General features: G+C 41.5%; 1 protein-coding gene across 1 annotated transcript in view; it reads right to left on the reverse strand.

Moving 5' to 3' along the window:
• The window catches only part of LOC8040135, a 75,715-nt gene that overhangs the window by 43,857 nt on the left and 10,058 nt on the right, over nt 1–21,800 (reverse strand). The window contains exons 5-13 of the mRNA XM_002413965.5: nt 20,009–20,149; nt 17,957–18,093; nt 13,043–13,169; nt 12,364–12,449; nt 11,557–11,653; nt 6,490–6,774; nt 4,243–4,510; nt 2,743–2,930; nt 2,116–2,346 (exon numbers count right to left, since the gene is read on the reverse strand). Coding sequence (XP_002414010.4) covers nt 2,116–2,346; nt 2,743–2,930; nt 4,243–4,510; nt 6,490–6,774; nt 11,557–11,653; nt 12,364–12,449; nt 13,043–13,169; nt 17,957–18,093; nt 20,009–20,149 — 1,560 coding nt within the window. The remainder of the gene's footprint in view (nt 1–2,115; nt 2,347–2,742; nt 2,931–4,242; nt 4,511–6,489; nt 6,775–11,556; nt 11,654–12,363; nt 12,450–13,042; nt 13,170–17,956; nt 18,094–20,008; nt 20,150–21,800) is intronic.

Raw genomic sequence — 21,800 nt, forward strand, 5'->3', positions numbered from 1 at the left:
GATCATCGTTGTCGCTCGCCAAGCTGACAACCAGAAGCCCGAACTCTCGTGAGGTCATCGACTTCTCCACCAACGAAGAGTCTGTGTTGTCTGCAGTTTATTTTGCATTCCGCACACTCCTCCTCCGTGTAGAATACAGTTTCAATGCAATCAGTGCATGAGCTTGGTTTGGCCAATTCCACCAGCGAGAGAAAGCGCCTTGCGGTGTCGCTGAATTCGTTGGTTCAGCTATGTGGCAAAACGACTTGCGGTGCTGCCGAAGTTGACCTTGTTGTTGTCAATGATGTGCTGCTCTTTTTATTCCAAGCATGTCTACGCCTGCTCTCCCCTTTCCACGTGCTTACTTTGAGACGGGATCTCCCGCCATTGAAGTGCGCAAAACAAAACAGAACAAAGACGTGAAGCAGGCAAATGAGCACAAAAATAAAATGCCAAGCAAAAAAAAAGTGAGTCAAGGAATAAACTTTTTATGCAAACGACGAGAGGAAGACCAAGGGCACAAAAAACACTAGAAAGCTAAAAGAAAACAATAAAAATATTCAAATAGAAACTGGAGAGAACTGCAAAGGCAGCATAGCAGTGAACGAAAGCAAACCGTGGAGCACGTGAGGGAACGCGCCGGGGACGCCAGGAGAGGAAGCGCGTGCCAAGGCCAATCGGTGAGCGGCGCTTCGGAGGAGCGCGCGCTTTGCCCAACCAGAGTTTCTCTAGCTCTGCTCACGCTTTTCCGAAAAGCGTCGATGATGTCGCTGCTTCAAAGCGGACGCCTATTCAAAGTATGCCGAAACGAAGCGTGAAAAACCAGCTTTCAAACAAGACCAAGATGGCTCCACTCAGTTCCGTGGTTGTGGAGCTTCTACGGCTTGAATATAGTCATTTTCGGAGTTTAGGCGTCAAGTTGAGTCCCTTAATGTTTACAGATTGTATTCTATAGCGGCAGCTGTAAGTGGCCTGTTCCTTGGTTTCGCGACGGCGTGAGCGTAAATGAAAAGTTTCCCCACAAAATTTGGCGGGAAAATTAATGTAACATGACCCGACGTCACAAGACCTACAGACAAAATCAGGTTCCCCGCTAAATTTATTGGAAAGATTGATGTTACGTGACCTATGCACCAATTCAGTTTCTTCGCTAAATTTAGCAGAAAATCAATGTTACGTGACCTATGCACCAATTCAGTTTCCCCGCTAAATTTGGTGGGAAAACTGACATCACAGGACCTACAGACAAATTCAGGTTCACTGCTAAATTTAGAAAAAAAAGGTGACGTCACGTTACCTATGCACCAATTCAGTTTCCCTGCTAGCAATTAAATTGATGTCATGCTATTATTGCACCCAATTCAGATTTCCCGCTAAATTTAGTGGACAAACTGATGTCACGTTGCCTATGCACCTCTTCAGTTTGGCGAGAAAACACATCACTACCTTGCTGCCGCTGTCTCAACACATCAGGTTGTGTGATTGCAGCGCAATTTAAAATAAAAATATTTAGAAATTGGAGTGAGCAGTTATATTTGAGATATAGATTTAAAACAATTCAAAATCATGGTTTATTTTTAGAGATTTCTTACTGTTGTAAGACTCCCTTAAAGAACCACTGAAAAGAAAAAAAGATTTTTTTAAACAATCTAATTAAGGCACAAGTTAAAAAAAAAAACAAATTATGTGAAAAAACTTTTTTTTAGAGGAATAATGATGGTACGAGACGCGATTTAGTCAATAGTCACCTCATTTCCACTTGTTTTCTCCCTCGGCATTTCGGGCGCAGGGAAGAGAGGTAGATCGGCTTGGCCATCACATTGAAGTGAAGAGAGTGTATGAGAATGTCGTTGAGGTGGAAAGAGTGTATGACCGTTCTATGATGTAATAAACTTAGCGCGCAGAATTTAAAATAAATCTCATGCCGTCAATATTGCTCTAAAATTTTTTCTTTTTTTGCATGAAATTCATTTTTTGACATGCGTGTCCTATCCAAACCGTTTAGAAAAAAAACTTTTTTTTTTCTTTGCAGTGGCCCTTTAGTGCACTTATTCCTTGAGATCAAGAAATTGCAGAGCCCTTATTGCAAAAGTCCCAAGGGCACCTTCAACAACATGGTAAAATCTTGGTCCTCACCAGGGCATAGAGGGCACGCTTGTTCTTGCCCTTGTCCAGCAAGGGTTGCAGGGCCTCCAGCTTAGCAGGCGCGAGTGCTGGGTGCAGGTAAGTCAAGTGAGTTTGCTCGAGGGGTGCTGGCAAAGTGGGCCATGCTACGCTTTTGCCATACACTCGCCGATAGGAGCAGAGCAGCATGTGGAGCTCCCCCCAGGCATGAAACATCACGAGGGAACAGTACGAAGAATCCACCTAGTCATTGTGAGAGGGGGGAATGAACTAGTATAATAACCATAATCTTCCCGCTCTGACCGAAACAAATTGTCTCATATTGGGCCCAAGACCAAAATAATCTCTGCTCAAATGCAGTATTTAACAGCTGTCCTATCAGTGAATAACTATGCTCGGAAAGTTAGACGGGTTAAGCTCTTTTTGTGTCCGGAACCCTTTGTACTCAATCTTAGAAGTACAGAGCAGCGCCACAGGAAGTGCCATAGACATGCGAGTACTTGCACTATAACTCTAAGTACTTTTTTAACATCCTGTTTGTATAGGTGCAATTAGATGCTGTGCATTTTGTTGGAGAAAGTGATAGAGGTTGCCTAACAAATGACTTAGAGAGAGGGTGAACTTCTTCGGCGCACTTACCGACTTGTTCTCAATGCTGAAGTCCAACATCTCGGCAGCAAGTTTAGATGTTGTGCCCATGAGTTCCGTTACCTTGGTAACGTGAATGGCTGGCATGGTAGAATTTGCTGCTTGAATGTGGTGCAGGAATGTGATGAAGATTTCAGTGACCAGAAGGATCTTATAAAAGTCCTTGCTATCCTTCGTCTCTGTAAGAGACAAGAAGATGTAACAGTTTATGTACCCGAAGGTGGCGTGCTCCGGACGGGACTAAAAGAACAAAAAAAAAAACACTTATGACACTGAGAAAGTGCCATCAAAATTTTTTTTATTACTTTTATTTCTCAATGCTTGATAGTCCCACTATTAGCAAGCAAGGGGAATTATGATTGCTTTGTTATATCCATTAGTTTGTTATATTTCATTTTGTTATAACGAGGTTTTACTGTACTTTCATACATAATTGAAACGGTTCGCAACACTTTTATTTTGTGTCTCAAATGAAAAAAAAGCTTTTAGCGGCTTTGACCAGTAGTAAGCCTAGAACCAAAAACGTCACAAACTGCACGCTTTCGGCAACGCGGGTCGCGCTCGTAGGTGGAGGAGGTTTCCGCGTCGTCCATTTAAAATATGACTCACTGATATTTAGTTACTCTCTCCGTGCCCGCTGGCTTGCCCGAACACCAAGAGACGTGGAAACCGCAAAAAAGGTAGACGCTTAAATATGATTTCAGGGCCCCTTTAAAGGCAAAGCTTAAGCGTCCTCCAAGTTTGTGTTATGTGCATTTAAACCTTGTTTAATGTTTACCAACTTGTCAAGCAAGAGATAATCTGTTTGAATTAAAACATTGTCAGCACTGCCTCGCATGCTCTAATATTTGTTACAACCATTAAATTAACTGAAAAGTAATTTAGCGCCTTTTTAACATTGTCAACTACTGACAATAATTGACTTCCTCGGGCGTTTTCCAACTTTTCTATCTCCAGGAACAAATGCCTGCCTTGAATGAAAGCTGAAGAAACTGCCGCCCCCTTCCTCCCCCCCCCCCCCCCCTTTGGCACTGTTGCTTTTATAGTTCAAAAGCCTACAGACCTTGTCAGCAATTCTGCCATACTAGAGATATAACTCAGAGTTGGGCATCATGCATGGTTTAGATACACAATTAAAACGAAAACCAAGAAAATTGTGGTGCTCAAGGAAGTCCTGAGTAGTGCATTCCAAAGAACCCCCAAGTTCCCTAAAACTGTTTCAAAACCCATGACCCCAGTGGCGTCACGAGGGTCAGCGGCACCTGGGGTGGTAGCTTGCCGTGACCCCCCCCCCCCTCCCCCCCTCTCGCGTGGCCCGCCGCGACTCACTCTCTCTCTCCCCCCCCCTCTCATGGCCCGCCCGCAACAACCCCCTGAGCGCTGCACCCGGGGCGGTCCGCCAACCCCCCTTGTGACACCACTGCATGACACCCTCCCAAGAGTCGACGAGCTAACAAAAGTACTCAGCTGCTTCTGGAAAAAATGAAGCACCTTTGTTTTGGGAGATCCAGTAGCTCAGTTGACTGACAAACAGATGCCACGATTCGGTTACTTGTCCAGATGACAGGGAAGTGCAGCACTCAGAAAATTTTTTCAGGAACCGAGCCGAGATGCACGTGGACTTCGATGCTTTGGCCTCAGGGTTGCTCAGTGAAGAGAAGATGTTTCGAACAAGCTTAGGAATGCGAAACAGCTTGTTGTAAGTGTGCAGTACATTCTCAAGGAATTCGTCCTCCACCCTAAGGATATCTTGGTTGCCCTGCAAGAAAGCCCCAAGAGTTATTTGCAGTACCAAAATCCAGAATCACTGGTAACAAAACATGCGAAGCATGAGCAAGTTATACACATATTGTAATAAATCTGCACACCATTCTACTCAAGTAAAAGTGTCATAGGCCACAAAATTGAAATGAATAGTCATGTGGAAATGGTAGATTTTGAGTTCGAAGTGAATAGTAATAGTTTTTGCCGAATATTGCTTAATTGAATATGATCAAAAAAACTGCTCCGACTTTACTCAACAAGATTAACAATTTAATCAAACGTTTCGTCTCCCATGCAGGAAACATCGTCAGTGAAACCTACAAGCAGGAATGAGGGAAAAAAACTTCAACAGTCCTATTTAAGCAAGTCCGCGTACACATCGGGGAGGGGGCCGCGGTTGGAGTTGCAAGCTGATGAGTCACTTCGGATGAACCATGATTCCACGACTTGATTAAATTGTTAATCTTGTTGAGTAAAGTCGGAGCAGTTTTTTTATCATTATGATTCCCGGCTTTTGGAATATTTTTGCATTAATTGAATATTGAATAATTTTTCTAAATCTGTCCCTACTGTTGCATCATGCTTAAACGAAAACCCAGCTAAACACGTGAAAATTGTTCCCAAGCTTCCATTTGTACATTTATAAGCTAACTTTAATCTAACCATATTTATGAATTGTGAGCTCAGATAGTCTGATGCTTTGAAATGGCAAGCACCTAAACGAAGGATTAAACATAAATCTAAACCTACAGAGATGCCCAGCTATTCCTAGTTGAGTGGATTTACAAATCTTGCAATATGCAAATACTCCTCCTTCAATCTCGAATTTGAAAAAAAAAATAAATAAATAAATAAATAAAATACTTAGCATCAGAGTAAAAAAATACTACAAAACACATATCTTTGCATATTGTTGACCTAAGAAGCACCCATCCCCAGTTTGGAGAGTGCTGCAGCCAGAGGTTTGGAGAGTGCAACGCCAGCAATGCCTGGGCTTTCTCCGTACAGTCACTTTATAACCAATCACCGGGATCACAACAATCTCAATGATTAATTCGGAAACCTCCGAGATGTAAATGGTCTTTTTGCAGGCTCTCTATAGTGTGGCAGGTACAGAACGACAAACAGACTAGTTGGGGGTGCATTCCAGGCACTGTGACAGGGGTTGAACTATACTAGAATGTTGTAGGAGCTGCATCAATGAACTGATTTCACAGCATAAAGCGGCTGCCCTGTGGGGGAGTAAGTCCTTTGACAACATGTGCATGCAATGCTAGTGGCTTCACCCAAATAACTACAGTAAATTCCGTATGAATGCCCACCTATGGTGAAGAAATAAATAACGGAAAATATTGGGTGGTCGACCTAGCGGGATGAGACAGCAAGTTTACACAAAATTTGTCATCAACTGCACAATATGGGAACTGATACTGTACTGCATATTGCAGACGCATCAGATCCGCATTCCAAGGTGTGATAAACACGTAGGAACTTGCTATGGGCTACTGTGTTACAGGAACTGATACTGCACATTGCAGACACAGAAGTTTCACATACCAGTGTGACGAACATGCGAGAACCCACTACAATCTCGCATGTCATGAAAACCAATATCGTACGCGTTAAGCTTGGTTTCTGTGGTGCAATAAACACGCGGGAACCTGCTACGAACTTGCTTGTCACACGTACCAATGCTGCACATCGCGGCAGACATTGTGTGAAGGGAATCGGAGGCAGGCAATGTTTCAGAAGCTTTAACCTGTGAATATCTAGCCAGAAAATGGCATGGGCAATCTCTCAGGGGGAGGGCACTCATACAGGATCTTACAGTATAGTATATTGAACAAACAAAAGGCATTAGCTTTTAATGGAAACTACTTAGTACGACTTGAAGCCTGGTCCGAGATTTGTGTTGTCACGGGACCCAGAAACAAAATGCAAACGAGTAATTCTTGCTCAAAGTAGAACACCTACCAAGCTGGGGACAGTCCAACACTTCTGGAGTGTTTTGATCATACTGCCTTCCACCAGGTTTGGTGCAATGTTCATGGCAGTGTTCAAACAGGTAAACCACGATACATTGGTATGCCCCATGGCTTGAAGCCCAGGGACCAATTCACCAAACCACTTCCTGGGCTTGAACAAGCTCTTTTTGAGTTGTGGCAGAGCCACCATCAAGTGGTACTGCTTGCTTTGCTCGTATACTTGAAGTAGGCAGTTGACATGATACAGCTGCAGCTCTGGTGTGAATGACAAGCCCTATAAACACAGAAGCACAAAGGGAGATGGAGTTAGTCCCTTGCATTACTGCAATGAAAATTACATTTGAATAATTTAGTGAATAAAAAAAGGTGCAGGAAATAAGATTCAAGTTAAGATAAAAAAAGACAGTGTGATAGATATAACACTGAAGGCCTACACAATGTCATCTTGAAAAAAGAATCCCAAAGGGGAATTCGAAATTGCACCTGGTGTTTTGCTAAGCAGTGTCTACCACTCTCCTACCTTCATTGTTTCCCCAGACGATAAAGAGGCTAAGAAAGAGTGCCATACGGCCTAAAAAATAAAATTAGAGCCTCAACAAAAGTGGAAATTATGTTGCAGTAGTGCAATATATTCTGCAACCATGGAAATGTTACAACAAGCTTGTATTTTTGCTATCTTAACATATCCACATCTGCAGTGTAAACTGTCAAAGAATACTTTAGAAACACTCGGTTTAAGATTTACACGTCTACTATTTCAATCAGAAGTTGGAATTTACTAACATAAAGTTACTCCACAGCTCTAGAAAAGCACTAGAATTTAATGGGACAGTATTCTCAGTATACCTGACAATGAATCAGCGCTCAGTACACTTGACATAAGGACAGACAAACGTCAAAATTTGTTATGCATATATTCATAAACAAGTTTAAAGCTATTTCTTTTTTCATCAATATAAGGCCAAACATTTATACCAGGGGTGGCCAAACTCGCGGCTCTTCAGAGACCCAAGTGCGGCTCGCAGCTCTCGGGTAAACCTCCCCTCCCCCGCAAGATCAAAAGGAAAAGCATATAAAGAAAAAAAAAAGTATCTTGAGCTTTGTCAGCTTTATGCCATCTTACACACATTGGAGAAGTTCTTTGTTTTACGAATAGAGAACCAGAATAAAGCAACATACTGAGCAATCCCTTTGCGAGTGTAATTCACTGTGACCAGTAACGGAGAAGAAACAAAAAGTGGCACAACCCATTTTTTGTGGCTTTTCACTTAAATGGTTATTTTTTACAACTCTTTGAATATGTCAGTCTGGCCACCCCTGATCTATACATTGTACAATAAAGAGACTGATTTCTTTTTTGTCACCTGATCATGATTTTTGCAACTCCAGAAAGAGGGACGGCACCTAGCGGGAAAACACTGAACTGGCTGGAACAGGTCCTTTCGCGATTTCTGCTCGTCTTTTGTGGCTTCTGTGATAGCATGTCGGCAGCGGCTGGCGTGATAGTCACCAAAGAAAAGCGAGGGAACTTGCATTGGTCGTTTCCACAGCAATGAAAACAGCAGTAACGACAGGGCCATGGGGGAAAAGCGCGACTCATAATGGCATAATGAATTGGGTGAGCCCTGCACTGCTTCTGATGCTGTGTACAGCAAGCAGCTGTCCTGGTGACTTTGTTGTTACTGTCGTATCAATGTGTTGCCTAGGTCGCTCTGAAAGCGACCTATGCAACCGCGTGAACCAGACGTTGTGCATTCGTCAATGTTCATCAGTGTAGTAGGACAGCACACAGTCCTTCCATCCTTCCTCGAAGAAGGCCAGGCCTCTGGAGGCTAGCTTAAACAACACACCACTGCAGGTTTTGAATGTAGTGGATAAAAATTGGGGCGAACCATTTTAAAGCCAATGCCTGCCTGTTTAAATCACAGCGTTGTGCCTTGAACTGACACATGGCAAGACACGGCCTATTTTGGGCTGCCATATGGGTCGCTGGAATTGAAAATAATGAAATGTGAAAAGTTTACTTTATTGCAATACTTTTTTAAAAAGAATACTACCTGGCAATTCATATTTAAAATTAAAATTGTGTTAGCCGGTGAAAAAACATGAATTTGACTCGACAGCAAGAATCTGTCCACTCACTGCAAAATAAACCAGTATCGAGATGTTTAGAAAAGGATCAGTCACTACTCTGTGTGCTAAGATACATAAGGTTCCATGTTTTTATAGTTTATTTCTCGTGAAATTCAGAGGGCATTTTTTTTAGATGTATTTTTCGCTGGAAATTTGGGGTTCATCACTTAGATTCCAAAGTATCAGAAATTCAAAGTTTAATTTTACTGTGTTCCAGGTTTTCAAAATTCAATATAAAAATAAAAGTTCCCACAAAAATGTGCCCTAAATTAAAAAAAAAAAAACTCACTGGTATCAAAATGTATTTTAGCTGCTGCATTTGGCAATGGTGCCCTTGCAATTGACAGCACTAACTGCCCCACAAAAAAATCTTGCAAACAAGCGTTGCTTCAATAAACGTCGGTGCTTTGAAATAGCCGAACTCCTGGATGTAGTTGTTAGGAAACATAAACGCTTCAGCTGCCCTCCTTATCTTATGAAACATATAGATTTATATCTTTCACTGTCATTAGAACAGAAGCCCTCCTCTATCTAAGAAGCACAATAGGTCTAAACTGTAAACCGGAAGAGTGCTTTTGCCGTTGCCCAGAAGTAGATTGACCCTTTGTACAGAAGGAACCCAGATAAGATAAACGATAAACTCCCTTTCATCAATAATCCTTAAAAAAAAATATATATATATATATATATATATATATATATATAATTTTTTTTAGGATTGTTATATTTGTGCTTTGACTAACTTTACTAGTAAAATAAACGGTAGTCTTTTTGCTTTTCATTTTGCCATCATGACTTCAAAAATCAGTGTTTGTTTTTACAAGTCCGAACTGACGAAATATTTGTATCCAAAGACACAGAATCCTACATATAGACCTTTTCACCCTCCATCGAATGGGTGCTGCCATCTTGAAATCACGTGACGCCGCCACCATAAGGTGGCTTCAACTCATCGCTCCTCTCTCCGCGCCTTGACAAAGCCGTTGTATTCGAGTTTCTCATCGCGTCTCATCAGAATTTTTGTCTTACTCTGTAAAGGGTTGTTAGATTTATTTTTGCTCCCTAACTGAATTTCATTATTATGTGCATAACTTCTGCAGTAAGTTTTATGACATGCTTTTACAAATTTCACTATCGGCAGGCCGGATAGATGTGAGGAGGTTAGAGGGTAATCGATAAATCAATACTGAAACAGATTGAGTATGTAGATGACTCTAGGACAGTACAAGGGTTCAAAGGCCAATTACTTCCGTCAACTTAGCTTTGCACAAAAACAAACATAGTATGAAGTCACTATGTGCGCTTCCTGAAAGCATTGTGCTTTTCTTGCACAAGAAATCGAAAACAGTTGCTTTTGATAATATATAAGACATATAAGGTAGGCAATGAATGTTTACTATTTTATGCTCGAAATAGGTAACCTCAACATCAAATGATTCGTTTGTGTCTAATATTTGCATAACTGCGTTAATGCGTTAATAATTGCTAACTGCGTTAGATGTTCATTGTCTTTGCGACAAAAACATTTTCTGGGTTGGTTTATCCAGAAATTTAAAGAAACTACACCCACTGATGGGTCACGTATCTACAATCAATCAGGTGATTTAATTATATTGTTGGGTATTGAAATTTAATTAAAGTAAGAACACAAAAGTTGGGATTCCCCAGTTGAAAAAAGACTGTCATCGACAACTTGAAAGCTCCTGGGGCCCGTTTATAATTCAGAAAAAAAGCCATCTGGACGGAAATCACTCAAGTGCAGCATAGTTGTCGATGCCAAGTAGGGCTGATGCTGGCATCCCTACCTAGCACAGTCTAAGTAAATACAAATTTGTCTACACAAGATCATGAAGTGGCACCTAGCATTTGCTGGAGGTCACTTCTCTTGCACCCATTAATTTCATTTGGGAATTTTCATAGAAGATAAATATCAAACTTCACTTGATGGGTCTGCTACCTATTTTATATCCTGAGCACGCCAAGCAAAGGCACACAGAACAAATAATTTATTTCCTCCTTGTCAATCATCGTGAAATGCAGTTAATAAATACTTTACATGGGCCAATAGGAGGGCCGATTTCCTTCTCTGCCTAGGGTGGATTATCGAAATGTTTCTCGAGTGATTAATTTCTTTAAAAAAAGAAGCCGAGACAATATCACTCCTTTTTTTAGACCATCTGCATCATTACGGGAGCCTTTCTGAGCCTGCTAAATTATCGAAAAGTTGGTGTCCGCGAAAAGAAAACATTAAGCAGTAAACTTGCGAGTTCATCTGTTTTTCGCAATTTAGCACATTGTTCATTCAGGTTGTCCACCTGCTCTTGCACTATGGCCAAAATTACCTACGAACCTGGACGAACTTGGCGACAAACATGACTACATTCATGATAAGGTGTTTGTAAAAAAGGTCCTCAAATTTGACTCGAAACCATGAACTCTGCAGTTCTCAGAGTGGCTCAGTTCCATTGTTTCATTGGTTGTGTGCTACAACTAACATATTCACATCACAAAAGTAAGCGAAAAGGACACAACGCGTGAAACCGAAACCAACCGAATTGAAGCCACCCAATAACAGTGGGTGTGTCAGCACCCCCTATCCATAGGTCAGGTAACTACTAAGATGAAAGGGTCTATACAGTATGGTAATAGGGAGAGCACCACAAAAGTTTTGTGCTTGACATATTTAGCACTCTACTATCGAACCTCTTTGCTTCTACAGAATGTGAATTGTTAAAATTAAATTATGGGAATTAAGCCACACAACTTGAAATCACTTGAACTTTCAAATGCAACAAACCTAGTCTTCAAGGTCACTTCACAGACACTTTAATGAAACATTTCATAACACAGTGTAGAGCACTTGATTAAAATGTTACCAAACGAGTGTATTTCAATACAGTCACCATCTAACAATCCATCCTACCTGGAACACACTTTTTCCAAAAGCCTCCTCACATTGCATCCCCAAAAGGTGAGCGAAGTATGCCAGAAGCACAACGTTGGATTGAATGTCCTCAGTTCTGGGGAAAACATGAAAGAACCTAGATGAGTCACACTGATCTGCACATTCAGTATTCATTAGTTTCAGAGTCAAGAGGTCACTATCTTGGCAGCACTATCTTGGCAGCCATGCAAGCACGCAAAGAATCAACAATAACAGAAGGTTAGTATCACATATTTAGAGCTTCTGGTTTGTGCTGTTTGGCTTCTACAAGATTCAAATTATTTAAGCTGTTCATTATAGCATAAAATAATTATCTATGTTGTTTCATAGGTTTTATAGGCTTGCAGAAATTTATGAGCTCTAGGTACATGCAACCTGATATCAACACTGCAGTATTTTTAGAAGATACTAACAGGTAAAGTTTAATGCTCTTTTTTTCACTCATCCATCCTAGTTAGTACTACATTCATGCTGGTTAAAACCACATTACAGTTCTTAGGAGGAATATTTTGATATTTATATGCACCAATATCTTAAGTCCTATAATGGCACTGCAGTCCCATGGTGGTTAAAATGAAGACCAAGCCTAAAGGAACATACCTGAAACCATGCTTAATAGTATTTAATAGGCTTTAAATTAAATTTGACAAGGTGCAGCAGGTGTAACTTACTAATAGACTGAATTTCCATGCACACTAAATTCTCAAGCCTATGAAGTGTTAAAAAACAAACAAAAAACATGAAAATTCTATCAGAGCTCTCCCCCAAGTACAAACAAAAGCTCACTTGTTGTGTGCCATGAAGCCCTCCAGGAAAGTGGCAAAGAACTCGGGAAGGAATGTCTCTACAGGAGGCTCAGTATTGGCACATATCTAAAAAAAATGAAAGCCGTTTACAACTCCCTGTAACACCGAATTAGAGCGCAGCTCTTGAGGAGAAGGAGGGAAGGGTACTGAGGGGAGGGTATAACCCTCCTATCTCCTCTTCACCTTGTCATCTTGCTGCTAGTCCTCGCTCCGAGCGTCGTCATCGTCGGCATGACCGTGAGGTTACGTGACTTCATGGGGGTCACGTGACCTCGTGACCTCAAGGGGGTCACACGACCTCACGGGGGTCATGTGACCTCACGGGGGTCACATGACGTCACCAGGGTCCCGTGACATCACCGGGGTCATTGTGATGATGTCATCGGCATCGGCATCGTGACGACGTCCTCAGTGACGTCACGTTACGTCATCGTGATGACGTCGTCGTCACTGATGATGTCATCAGTGACGTCACGCGTCCCATAAAGCACCGCACGGTTACACTGACACCAACAACGATGCCGCTCAAACCGGAAACGGCGCGCCTAGGAGCTGCGCTCTAAAAAAAAAAAAAAATTCACAGCAGTATTGGAAAGTGGAAACAAGCACAAGGCGATAGCCGAATGAAACATTCAAAAGTAAGACCATAGCCAACACACCTGAGTCTCGCAAACTTGACCGAAGAAAGCCGAGAGAAGCTGGAGACAGGAGGCCTTATCCTGCATCTCAGTTTCCTCTTCCTTGAGGTATGTGGACAGGCATGCCAGCCACACACTCATTTTATCTCTGCAGACAAGCGAGTTACTGTAGTCATGTACAAGGATACAGTGTGGGACGTTAACTACCGTAAGAAACTACATGCAGCAAACAAGAAGGCAAAAAGATCAACAATGCTGCTTCTCGCTTGAACCATGAGCGACACCATGAATGCTACATCAATCAAAAAAATTATATCAAGAAGGTTTTTTAGAAACTTTTAAGGCAAAAGCCTTACTTAACCCATTCCGCGAAAAACCGGAGGCGTTGTGCCCGAAGGATGGACACACCAATACGTCATCAAGCATGCGCCTCAGAAATGAAACACAAAGAAAAGCAAAGCAACACGGATGCTTTGTCGCGAAAGCCGTCATGCAGCCGACAGGGTTCGCCGCGCCTGCGCAACGGGGGTGCGTGATGCCACCGCCAGAGTGCTCCATGAAGAAGGAAGATGTGACACGCTGCTTATATAAAATGCTCTCGCATTGCTACACAGAAGCAGTCTTAAGTGCCTCTGCCGAATTTTTTCACCTCTCCTACAGCACGAGTAAGAAACACAAGGGGAGACTTAAAATGCTTGTGCATAGTACACTGGTGGTATTTTATGTCCATGGTCAACAAACATTTAAGAAATACAGGATGTGGCGATTCTTGCATCATCACTCCCGAGTCAAGGAGATTTCAACATTACACGATAAGAATGCTGATGAAGGGATGATGAAGCAAGAAGCAAGACACGCTCTAAGCTGTAAGTGTAGTGTATTTTTGTTTGAAGATCACAATAACCTCTGGCCAAATTTCTCCACCCTTCCTTAGTATGGACTTCGATTTGCACAAATATGGACGTATCTTGTTTCAATGAATGTATTGTTCGGCCAGCGGCAATTTTTCGCCTGATATCAGTGCTTGCTGACATTATCTAGAGCTCGGGATGCATTTTTAATTTAAAGCTGATACTAATGCCGATGTATTCCTGCCTTTGCAGCACAGATGTGGCCACTAGGTGACTGTGTTAAAGATATATCTGTTCGGTGGCCCAAGCTTAGTAATTTTAACACTGGAGCGGGTACAGGGACAAGGGACAATGAAGCACAGTTTACTCACTTTCTTTTAAATTACGATTACAGCATTTTAGATAATTACCAAGCCTCCCGAAAATAATTAACTTGATAGAAGTAACAAAATAAGAGAACACCCTAAAACATACGGCTAAAGAATTTATTACCTATCGCCCCATTAAAAGTTACCTAAATATACTTGAATTTCGATTTTACGAAGTTCCCGATTTAAGGAAATAATTAGCGGGTCCCGGTGACTTCGTTAAATCGAGGTTCAACACTACTACTTAAAGGGGTACTCCACAGGTTTTTTGAGCTACCTCAACTAACTATATTTTCCGACTACCCGGCCTTTACCTTTCCGCTATGCTATCTAGTATCGCGAAATTCATAATAGTTATTGTGAAATCGGCAAATGAAAATGATGCAAAAACCAACATTCAAATATACCCACACTTTTAAGTGCTGTGACGTCAGTGGCAAACAGGCTTGCCAGTCGAGCAAGCAGTCTAAAAAATAGAATATACCAATCATTTTGTAGGTTTAAAAAGAGTTATATACGTAAAGACAGGGGACGGGACAACACATCTTTCTACTTTCAACACAACATGAAAGATGTCTTGTCCCGTCCCGTCTTTACGTATATAACTCTTTCTAAACCTACATCATTACCAACGCGCTCACTAAGAAGCCAATCATTTGTTCTGTGCTGAAGTGCGGGTACTGGAGCGAGCTTCCAAAGCATTCATTTGACACCATAAAACTGCTTTATATCAGTTGGGAACAAATTCTACAATCCAAAGCGTGAACCCCTGCCTCCCACTGACGTCACTTTTTCATTGTTGCCAGTAGAGACTTTCACTTTGAAAAGCATGGTGAGGACCAAAACTGTAAATTCAATAACTTTGCGAAAAAACCATATTTTGACCTAATATTTGGGATACTATTTTAGTGATGTTTGTTGGTGAGAATTTCAAGCAAATCGCAGATAATGAAAAAAACCTGTGGAGTACCCCTTTAAAGGGGTACAGAAACCAAATTCCAGCGCTCATTTTTTAGCTTTAATGTGTTGCACGTTGCAGCATAACCTCAAAAATAACAGTCTTTCGTTGAAAGCCACAAGCAAACTGATTTTGAAGCTAATTAAACAATCTTTCAATGTGCACCCCGTGGATGCATGTGGAGCCTATTTGAAAGGTAATCTTGCAACGTTGGGGAACTTGCTACGTAGTCATGACGTAGCAAGTTCCATCGCAGCAGCGCCGTTCTTTGGAATTTCAACATTTTCCTTTTTAGCTTTCCTCCTCAACTCACAAATCGCGCATTGTACCAAACAATTTAAGAAAACGGAAAGGAAGGACTCCCCTCTTTCTCGGACCCTCGTTCGTGCAACCGGACACAGCCATTCCCCCCCTAGAAGATAGCCCGTCGCTCAAAACTCGGACAAAAGTTACTTTCCCCACCCTGTTCAGCCCTAAGCTGACAGTGTTGTGAAAGTTATGTGCTCCTTGGGCCAGCCAGATGCTCGTCACCCCACGGGTACTTCAAACGGCCCGGTTGTAACACGCCGACGCTATTTACACCACCACAACGCTGACAACGCCACCAAGGGCAAAGCTCATAACCACGCCAGCCTTGCTACGTTACGAATGCGGGGAATCCTTTCTTTCAGTTTTTGTTTGCGCCGGATATCCCGTGACGCATCGCGCTCTCCATTCGCTTCTCTTCGAGCGCTTGCTAGAGTGCACCGTTTAGAACGAAAAATATAGCCAGTCGTTCAAAATACAAACATGTGATTATCATTTACGGTTATTATCCGTCATGCTTGACTCATTTCCAAACGAAATTTTAATATTTCAATTTTTGTTTCCATACCCCTTTAAGTGACGGGTGTCAGTGGTATGTTTCCATACCACTGACTCGCACCAAAAATTGTTTTTTTTTTTATTTTTTACCAGGCAATTCAATATAGTGTCAGAAGACTACCCAATCAATAATTTGCTACAGTGTCACATATATTTTAAATAAACTCAAAAAACGCAACTGCTCGAAACCAAAACTGAACTGGAGAGGAAGAAATATAGAGGAGGAGAAGGTTACCGGAAGTTATGTGTCCACAAAAATGGATGTCTTATTTTCAGTCTATTTTTAGTATTGAATCTGTGCCTTCGATGAGCCACGACTATGATTATCTTTGGTGGCGGTGTCTAAACTGTAGAAAACGGCTTGTGACCAAAAAAAAAAGAGAGTGAGCGTGACTCGAACCGGCCAGTACTCGATCGGCGGTTTTCAGGCGGAAAGAAAACAAATTTTGAGCTGTAAACTGTGTCCTGGGTAGTTGGGCTCTCACATGAACCTTGGTGAGCATAAATATCCTGTCAGTGTCCCTTTAAGTTCTTGCCAGATAAAATGACATAACTGGAAAGGACTTTATAGGACTTCCTCCAATCACAAATTTACGTCAGCATCACTTCAAACAGACTAATATAATATAGAGATAGCCCGAAATTTTGGGAAAAACATGCAGTGTGAATATGGTAGTCAATCTACACCTACAGATTAGACATATCCACAATCTTTACTACAGCATACTGGGTTTGGCCAAAACTACGATAAAAACCAATTATCATACAGCTAATCCACCAATTTTTTCATTGAAGGCTGCACTGCAAAATCTTAATATTTGTGCTTGTCAACAAGAGATAAACAAGTTTCTTTTGTATGAAGTTCACAAGGAACGAGAACTAACCCAGACTGGGTAAAAAAGCAACATTTGAGTGGGGCTCAATTAAGAGTTGCGAGATTTAGACCACTTGCTTATGGGTATGGAGCCCTCGTTCCATCCTTGCTAATTGAAGTTGGCATATTACAGGGGAGCTGTTAAGGGCTAGTTTCCCCCCCAAAATCATGTCCGCCAGCAAATAAATGTCGACACAACACTCCGGACAGCTACCGCCATTTAAGAGTGACGGCGGCAACCAAACAACCAGTTGTCTGGTTGCCGCCGTCGCTCATAGTTGGCCTTCCCAGCCTTTCCGCTCTGGCTTGCCAACTTGCGGCTGGCCGTTACTTCATTCCCACCATAGTACAGCTTCGCTGGCCTTCCTTCTTCACCAGAGTGGAAAACCTGAAAGTTTTCGCCATTCTCTCTTGTTGCTTTGAATAGACCCGTTTCAGAAGCGTGTGCCATCTAGAAGCTACCTCGCCAATTATCCGAGTTGACCATTGTTTGGGCACATACTCCAAGTATGCATTAGACAAGAGGGCTGCATCAGCTTTCGGCATGAACTCAGTTTAGCTTGTATCGAAAACGAGCGCTGCGTCAAAGTTCAGCAAGGACTCAGACCCAATTGTACGCTTTGTGTGCAAGAATCGGCGACCGTCAATGTTAGTTAATGAGCTTTTGAAAAGTGTCCATTGAAAGAAACAAAACTTTACTCATAGCTGAAAAACTTATTACAAGATTCTGAAACTTGCTGTTAGCTACACTAAACATCCCCTGTTCCTGATATCACCAATAGAAACTGACCAAAACACCTTACATTAAAAATTGATTAGCAAACATGACAAGTGACAAGAACGAAAAGAGTCTCTCTTGCCCTGACAGCTTGCAGACCTTGGAAGCAGTGTATGTATGCCTGAAATCTGGTAAATGTTGGAATACATAATGCGATGCCAATAAAGGGTAAACAAAGATGTCTACTGTGATTATATAGCTGTTAGCAAGACATGGTTAACATGCGGCTTTCTCTAACGAACCTGTGAAAGAACATCACATTTATCATTCTCTTGATCTGGGAGCAAACATTTGAAAGTCCTTCCGACGCATTTTTCTTTTCCAAGTGCAAGAACAGCATCATATGGCTCAGGAGCGGCTTCATACGACTTATGGCCTCCTGCAAAAATAGAGCCCAAAAGTGTGTTCATAAAGCATATATACAAAAAAAAGATACACTATTTACTAAATAGAGTTAAAGCAGCCATAAAATTATTTTCACCTTCTTCCTCTACAGCTTTTTTCCTCAACTCAAACGCAAAATGAGAAACCACGTGGTCGTGACATAGTGTTGCACCGTATTTGGAAGTTCTCCCAGCCATCTCGGGTCGATAGGGTTAACTTTCAGTGTTCCCCAAATCTGGTGAAATTGTCTATGACTGTTGAGCTACAGAGACACTTGGTCAGCATTCTCTGACTGGGAAATCTTTTTAATTTTGCTTTCATAAGCAGAAATAAGGTATCAGATTGTCAGCTTCGACAGCGTTGGCTTTGGAATGCGATAACTCCAAGCTTGCACAGTGCTGTTTGTCCTTTGCAAATGATAATAAGTGCCATCACGGCACTCACTTGAAACGAACATAAATCCAAATATTCATTGATAGATTGATTGTCGACGAGCGCATGCGTCCAAGTGACGCGGTGCTCGTGTCCAATGCGTAAGCTGGGGCCGGCTGATGTACTTTGGGTACTGTGGATGCATCACAACGAAAAGGAGGAGAGCTTTTAAAGAAAAAGAGGTACGAAATAGTCCATTTTATTTTCCAATTTTCATACTAACCTCTTCTTTTGGGCCATTAAAGAATATGTGATTAGTAAAATCCAAACCTAAAACCACTTATGCCAGCCCAAAATTCATTTCATGGACCGTTTAATCCCTGAAACATTGTTTAGACTAGAATCAACCATTCTGTTATGCCGTGGTCACAGCAGGAGAAAGCAGCACCTATGCGCAGAATGGGTAGTCATCTAGGTTCATTTTTCCTGTGGTCCACTATGCTGAAATCCTATGTCTGAGTTTCTACTGCCTGGTGGTGCTACACCACCAGAGGGATTATAATAGCAGCTACTACATATCAAGTCCTTTAACTAGAACGCCAGTCAATCTAATTACTTCATTTTCTGAGGCCAATGATGTAACCAAGAAATATACAAACAAAAGCCTCTTATAGGCATTGCATATCATCTTCTGCATGAGTCCTTTCAAATGCTATAGAATCCTTCAACAATGAAGCTTGAATTGGGGCTAGTTGGTTTTTTTCATTATTTTTATTTTGCGCTGCTAAGGTTTACAAACCTAAGCAGAGAAGGATGACACTCTGTGTTAGATCTGATTATGTCTGTCCCTCATTTTTTCTTTTCAGTGTTTTTTCTTTAAAACATGCCTGTTTGGAAGGAAAAAAATAAAACAGTTGTTAGTTGCACCTTTCGTGTGCGAGTATCATCCTACTTTGTCCAAGTTTGTAAACCTTAGCAGTGCAAAACAGAAATAATTTCACCAATGGCAGGGTACTTAAAGCATACATCAAATGCTCCAACCGTGTATACTTCAGTCTCCCTGTTTTGGAATGATGCCGTGGTATGGCCATTGAGCTCTAGAGGGTTTATGGGGCACAAGTTTAATTAACATTCATTTGCCTACATGCTGACATTAAAGATGTCTCTAAATGCAGAGTTGCGATTGTTAACCAAGTCATTAAAATTAATATATAAATAGTCTTAAGATACATGTACAACATGACAAAAATGTTGTTAAAAATAACACACACCAATATGATTGAACTTCTACTTGCTGTGGCATTTCTTTAGAAATGTTTCTAAGTACAACAACTATTACTAGTTGTCATTAGCTATCAATATATGTTTTCCAGACATGCAAAAGATAATTGCTGCTATATGAGAAAATTTGTCTCTCCAAAAGACCCCCAACAATATACAAGGCCAATTTTCATATAGCTTATGTACTATCTACAAATTTTGAGGCAGCACTCTGGGCCTAAATAAACCACTGTAAAGCTAAAAAAAGCCTAACATACCTCCAGTGTGCATGGAGCCTGTTGCCATGACGTAATGACCACATTCATGAGGGCTGACAAAGTGGGGCACAAATCAGAGCAGTCCTGGCCATTCCTCACAAACATACATGCTCGGTCAAGTGCCACAGCTAGCATTTGCTCCTGAAAGATGAAAAACCAACTTACTATATGATAAACAGCTTGCCCAGGTGCAAACATCTATTTAAAAAAATTATTTACATGCAGGATTGGATGCCAACGCTAAAACCCCAAGCAAACATTTGGAATATCCAACTGCCACTTGCTTCTCCCAACCACACAGTGTAGACTCTTATTAATAATTCAGACTCCAGGAATCCACCCATTCTGTATGAATTTAAAAATTCATTTAAATATGATGCAACATACAATTATGATTAACCATATGAATGGCTACACATACAAAGGAGATATTTGAGGATTTTCTCTATATAGGCCTACTGATAATAAGCACATGAAACATTTGTGAAATGTATGAATGCTGTTTATTGTGTACTGCTTAGACGGCACGAGACAACTCAAAACAAAATTAAGTTTGTTTGTCAGGCCAAGAAGTTGTCTAATGTGAACTATTAAGCAGGGGACATATGAGTAGCGAAAACGGGTACCGCGTGGCAGTTTTTTCGTAGCAACTTGCGCGGACGTCGTGACGTGAAGCTATGCCATGCTGCCACGTCATGGCGTCCGTGGAAGTTGCTATCAAAATTTTCACGTGGTGCTCGTTTTCATAGCCCAAGTGTGCCTTGCTTGAGCTCCATTGAGCGCGCTTCTCACCGAGCATTGGTGCACTGCAGAAAAGCAACACACGCAATAGCAAGCTCCATGGGTGTTGCCTCCTTTGCAGTGCACCAGTACTCGGAAAGAAATGCACTCAACGGAGCCGCGAGAACAAAAAGTATGAATTCCACGAAAACGCCGTTTGAATTAAGCGGCTCATGAATACCTTAAAAACAGCAAGACAAACAAAATTTTGTAATTTGTTTGAATTAACCAGAAGTATGAGATATCCGAGTTTGAATTAATGCGAAAATAAGCAAGTACAACTTGGTGGCAATAAGTAAAACAGGTTTAGCCATGGCCACACGCATAATAATTACTCAACAGGTGTCCTCATTATTCAAACACAAATTGTTCTCATTATCACGAGCAGTGGCAGATAAAGAGGGGGGGGGGTCCACATGTACTGATCCCCCTCACCCTCCCCTTGAATTCTGCATGTGTAAAATTTTAAGGCAAGGAAGAGGGGGGCTAATATGCCGACAGCCCCCCTGGAAACACCTGCATCTGCCCTTGATCATGTGGCAGCACTTCTAGGTAATATGAAGCTCTTCCTGGCATACTTTTAATTGTGGATAAGATCTCTAGAACAGATCAGCTTCCAACATACATTAGACTATAAGAAAACCAATTAGTAAGATATGATTGGTCCTCCAGTATTTAGTGTGTGGTAGACCTATAAATGCTTTCATGTTAACTGCTTTTTAATATGATGGCCATTTTCTGGTTACTATTTCAGTACACAATGTGCCTCTTTTTCTATTTTTCACCAGTTCAAGCAACTACACTTGCAGTGATGGAAGACCGACCCTTTACATATTCATTCATGTCGGCTGTTTTTTACCACAGGAAACAAACACAGACAAAGATAAACTTATAAAAGAAAAGTTGTTTGGTTTGCTAGAACTTGCAAAGGAATCAGCGCAGCACTCTCCCTCAAGCAATTAGAGAGCAATATCAATCAAACCATGTTTTATTGTGCCCCAAACTGCTGGTA

Source organism: Ixodes scapularis, unplaced genomic scaffold (genome assembly GCF_016920785.2).
Source record: "Ixodes scapularis isolate PalLabHiFi unplaced genomic scaffold, ASM1692078v2 PGA_scaffold0__279_contigs__length_252992795, whole genome shotgun sequence".
Classification (NCBI taxonomy): Eukaryota; Metazoa; Arthropoda; class Arachnida; order Ixodida; family Ixodidae; genus Ixodes; species Ixodes scapularis.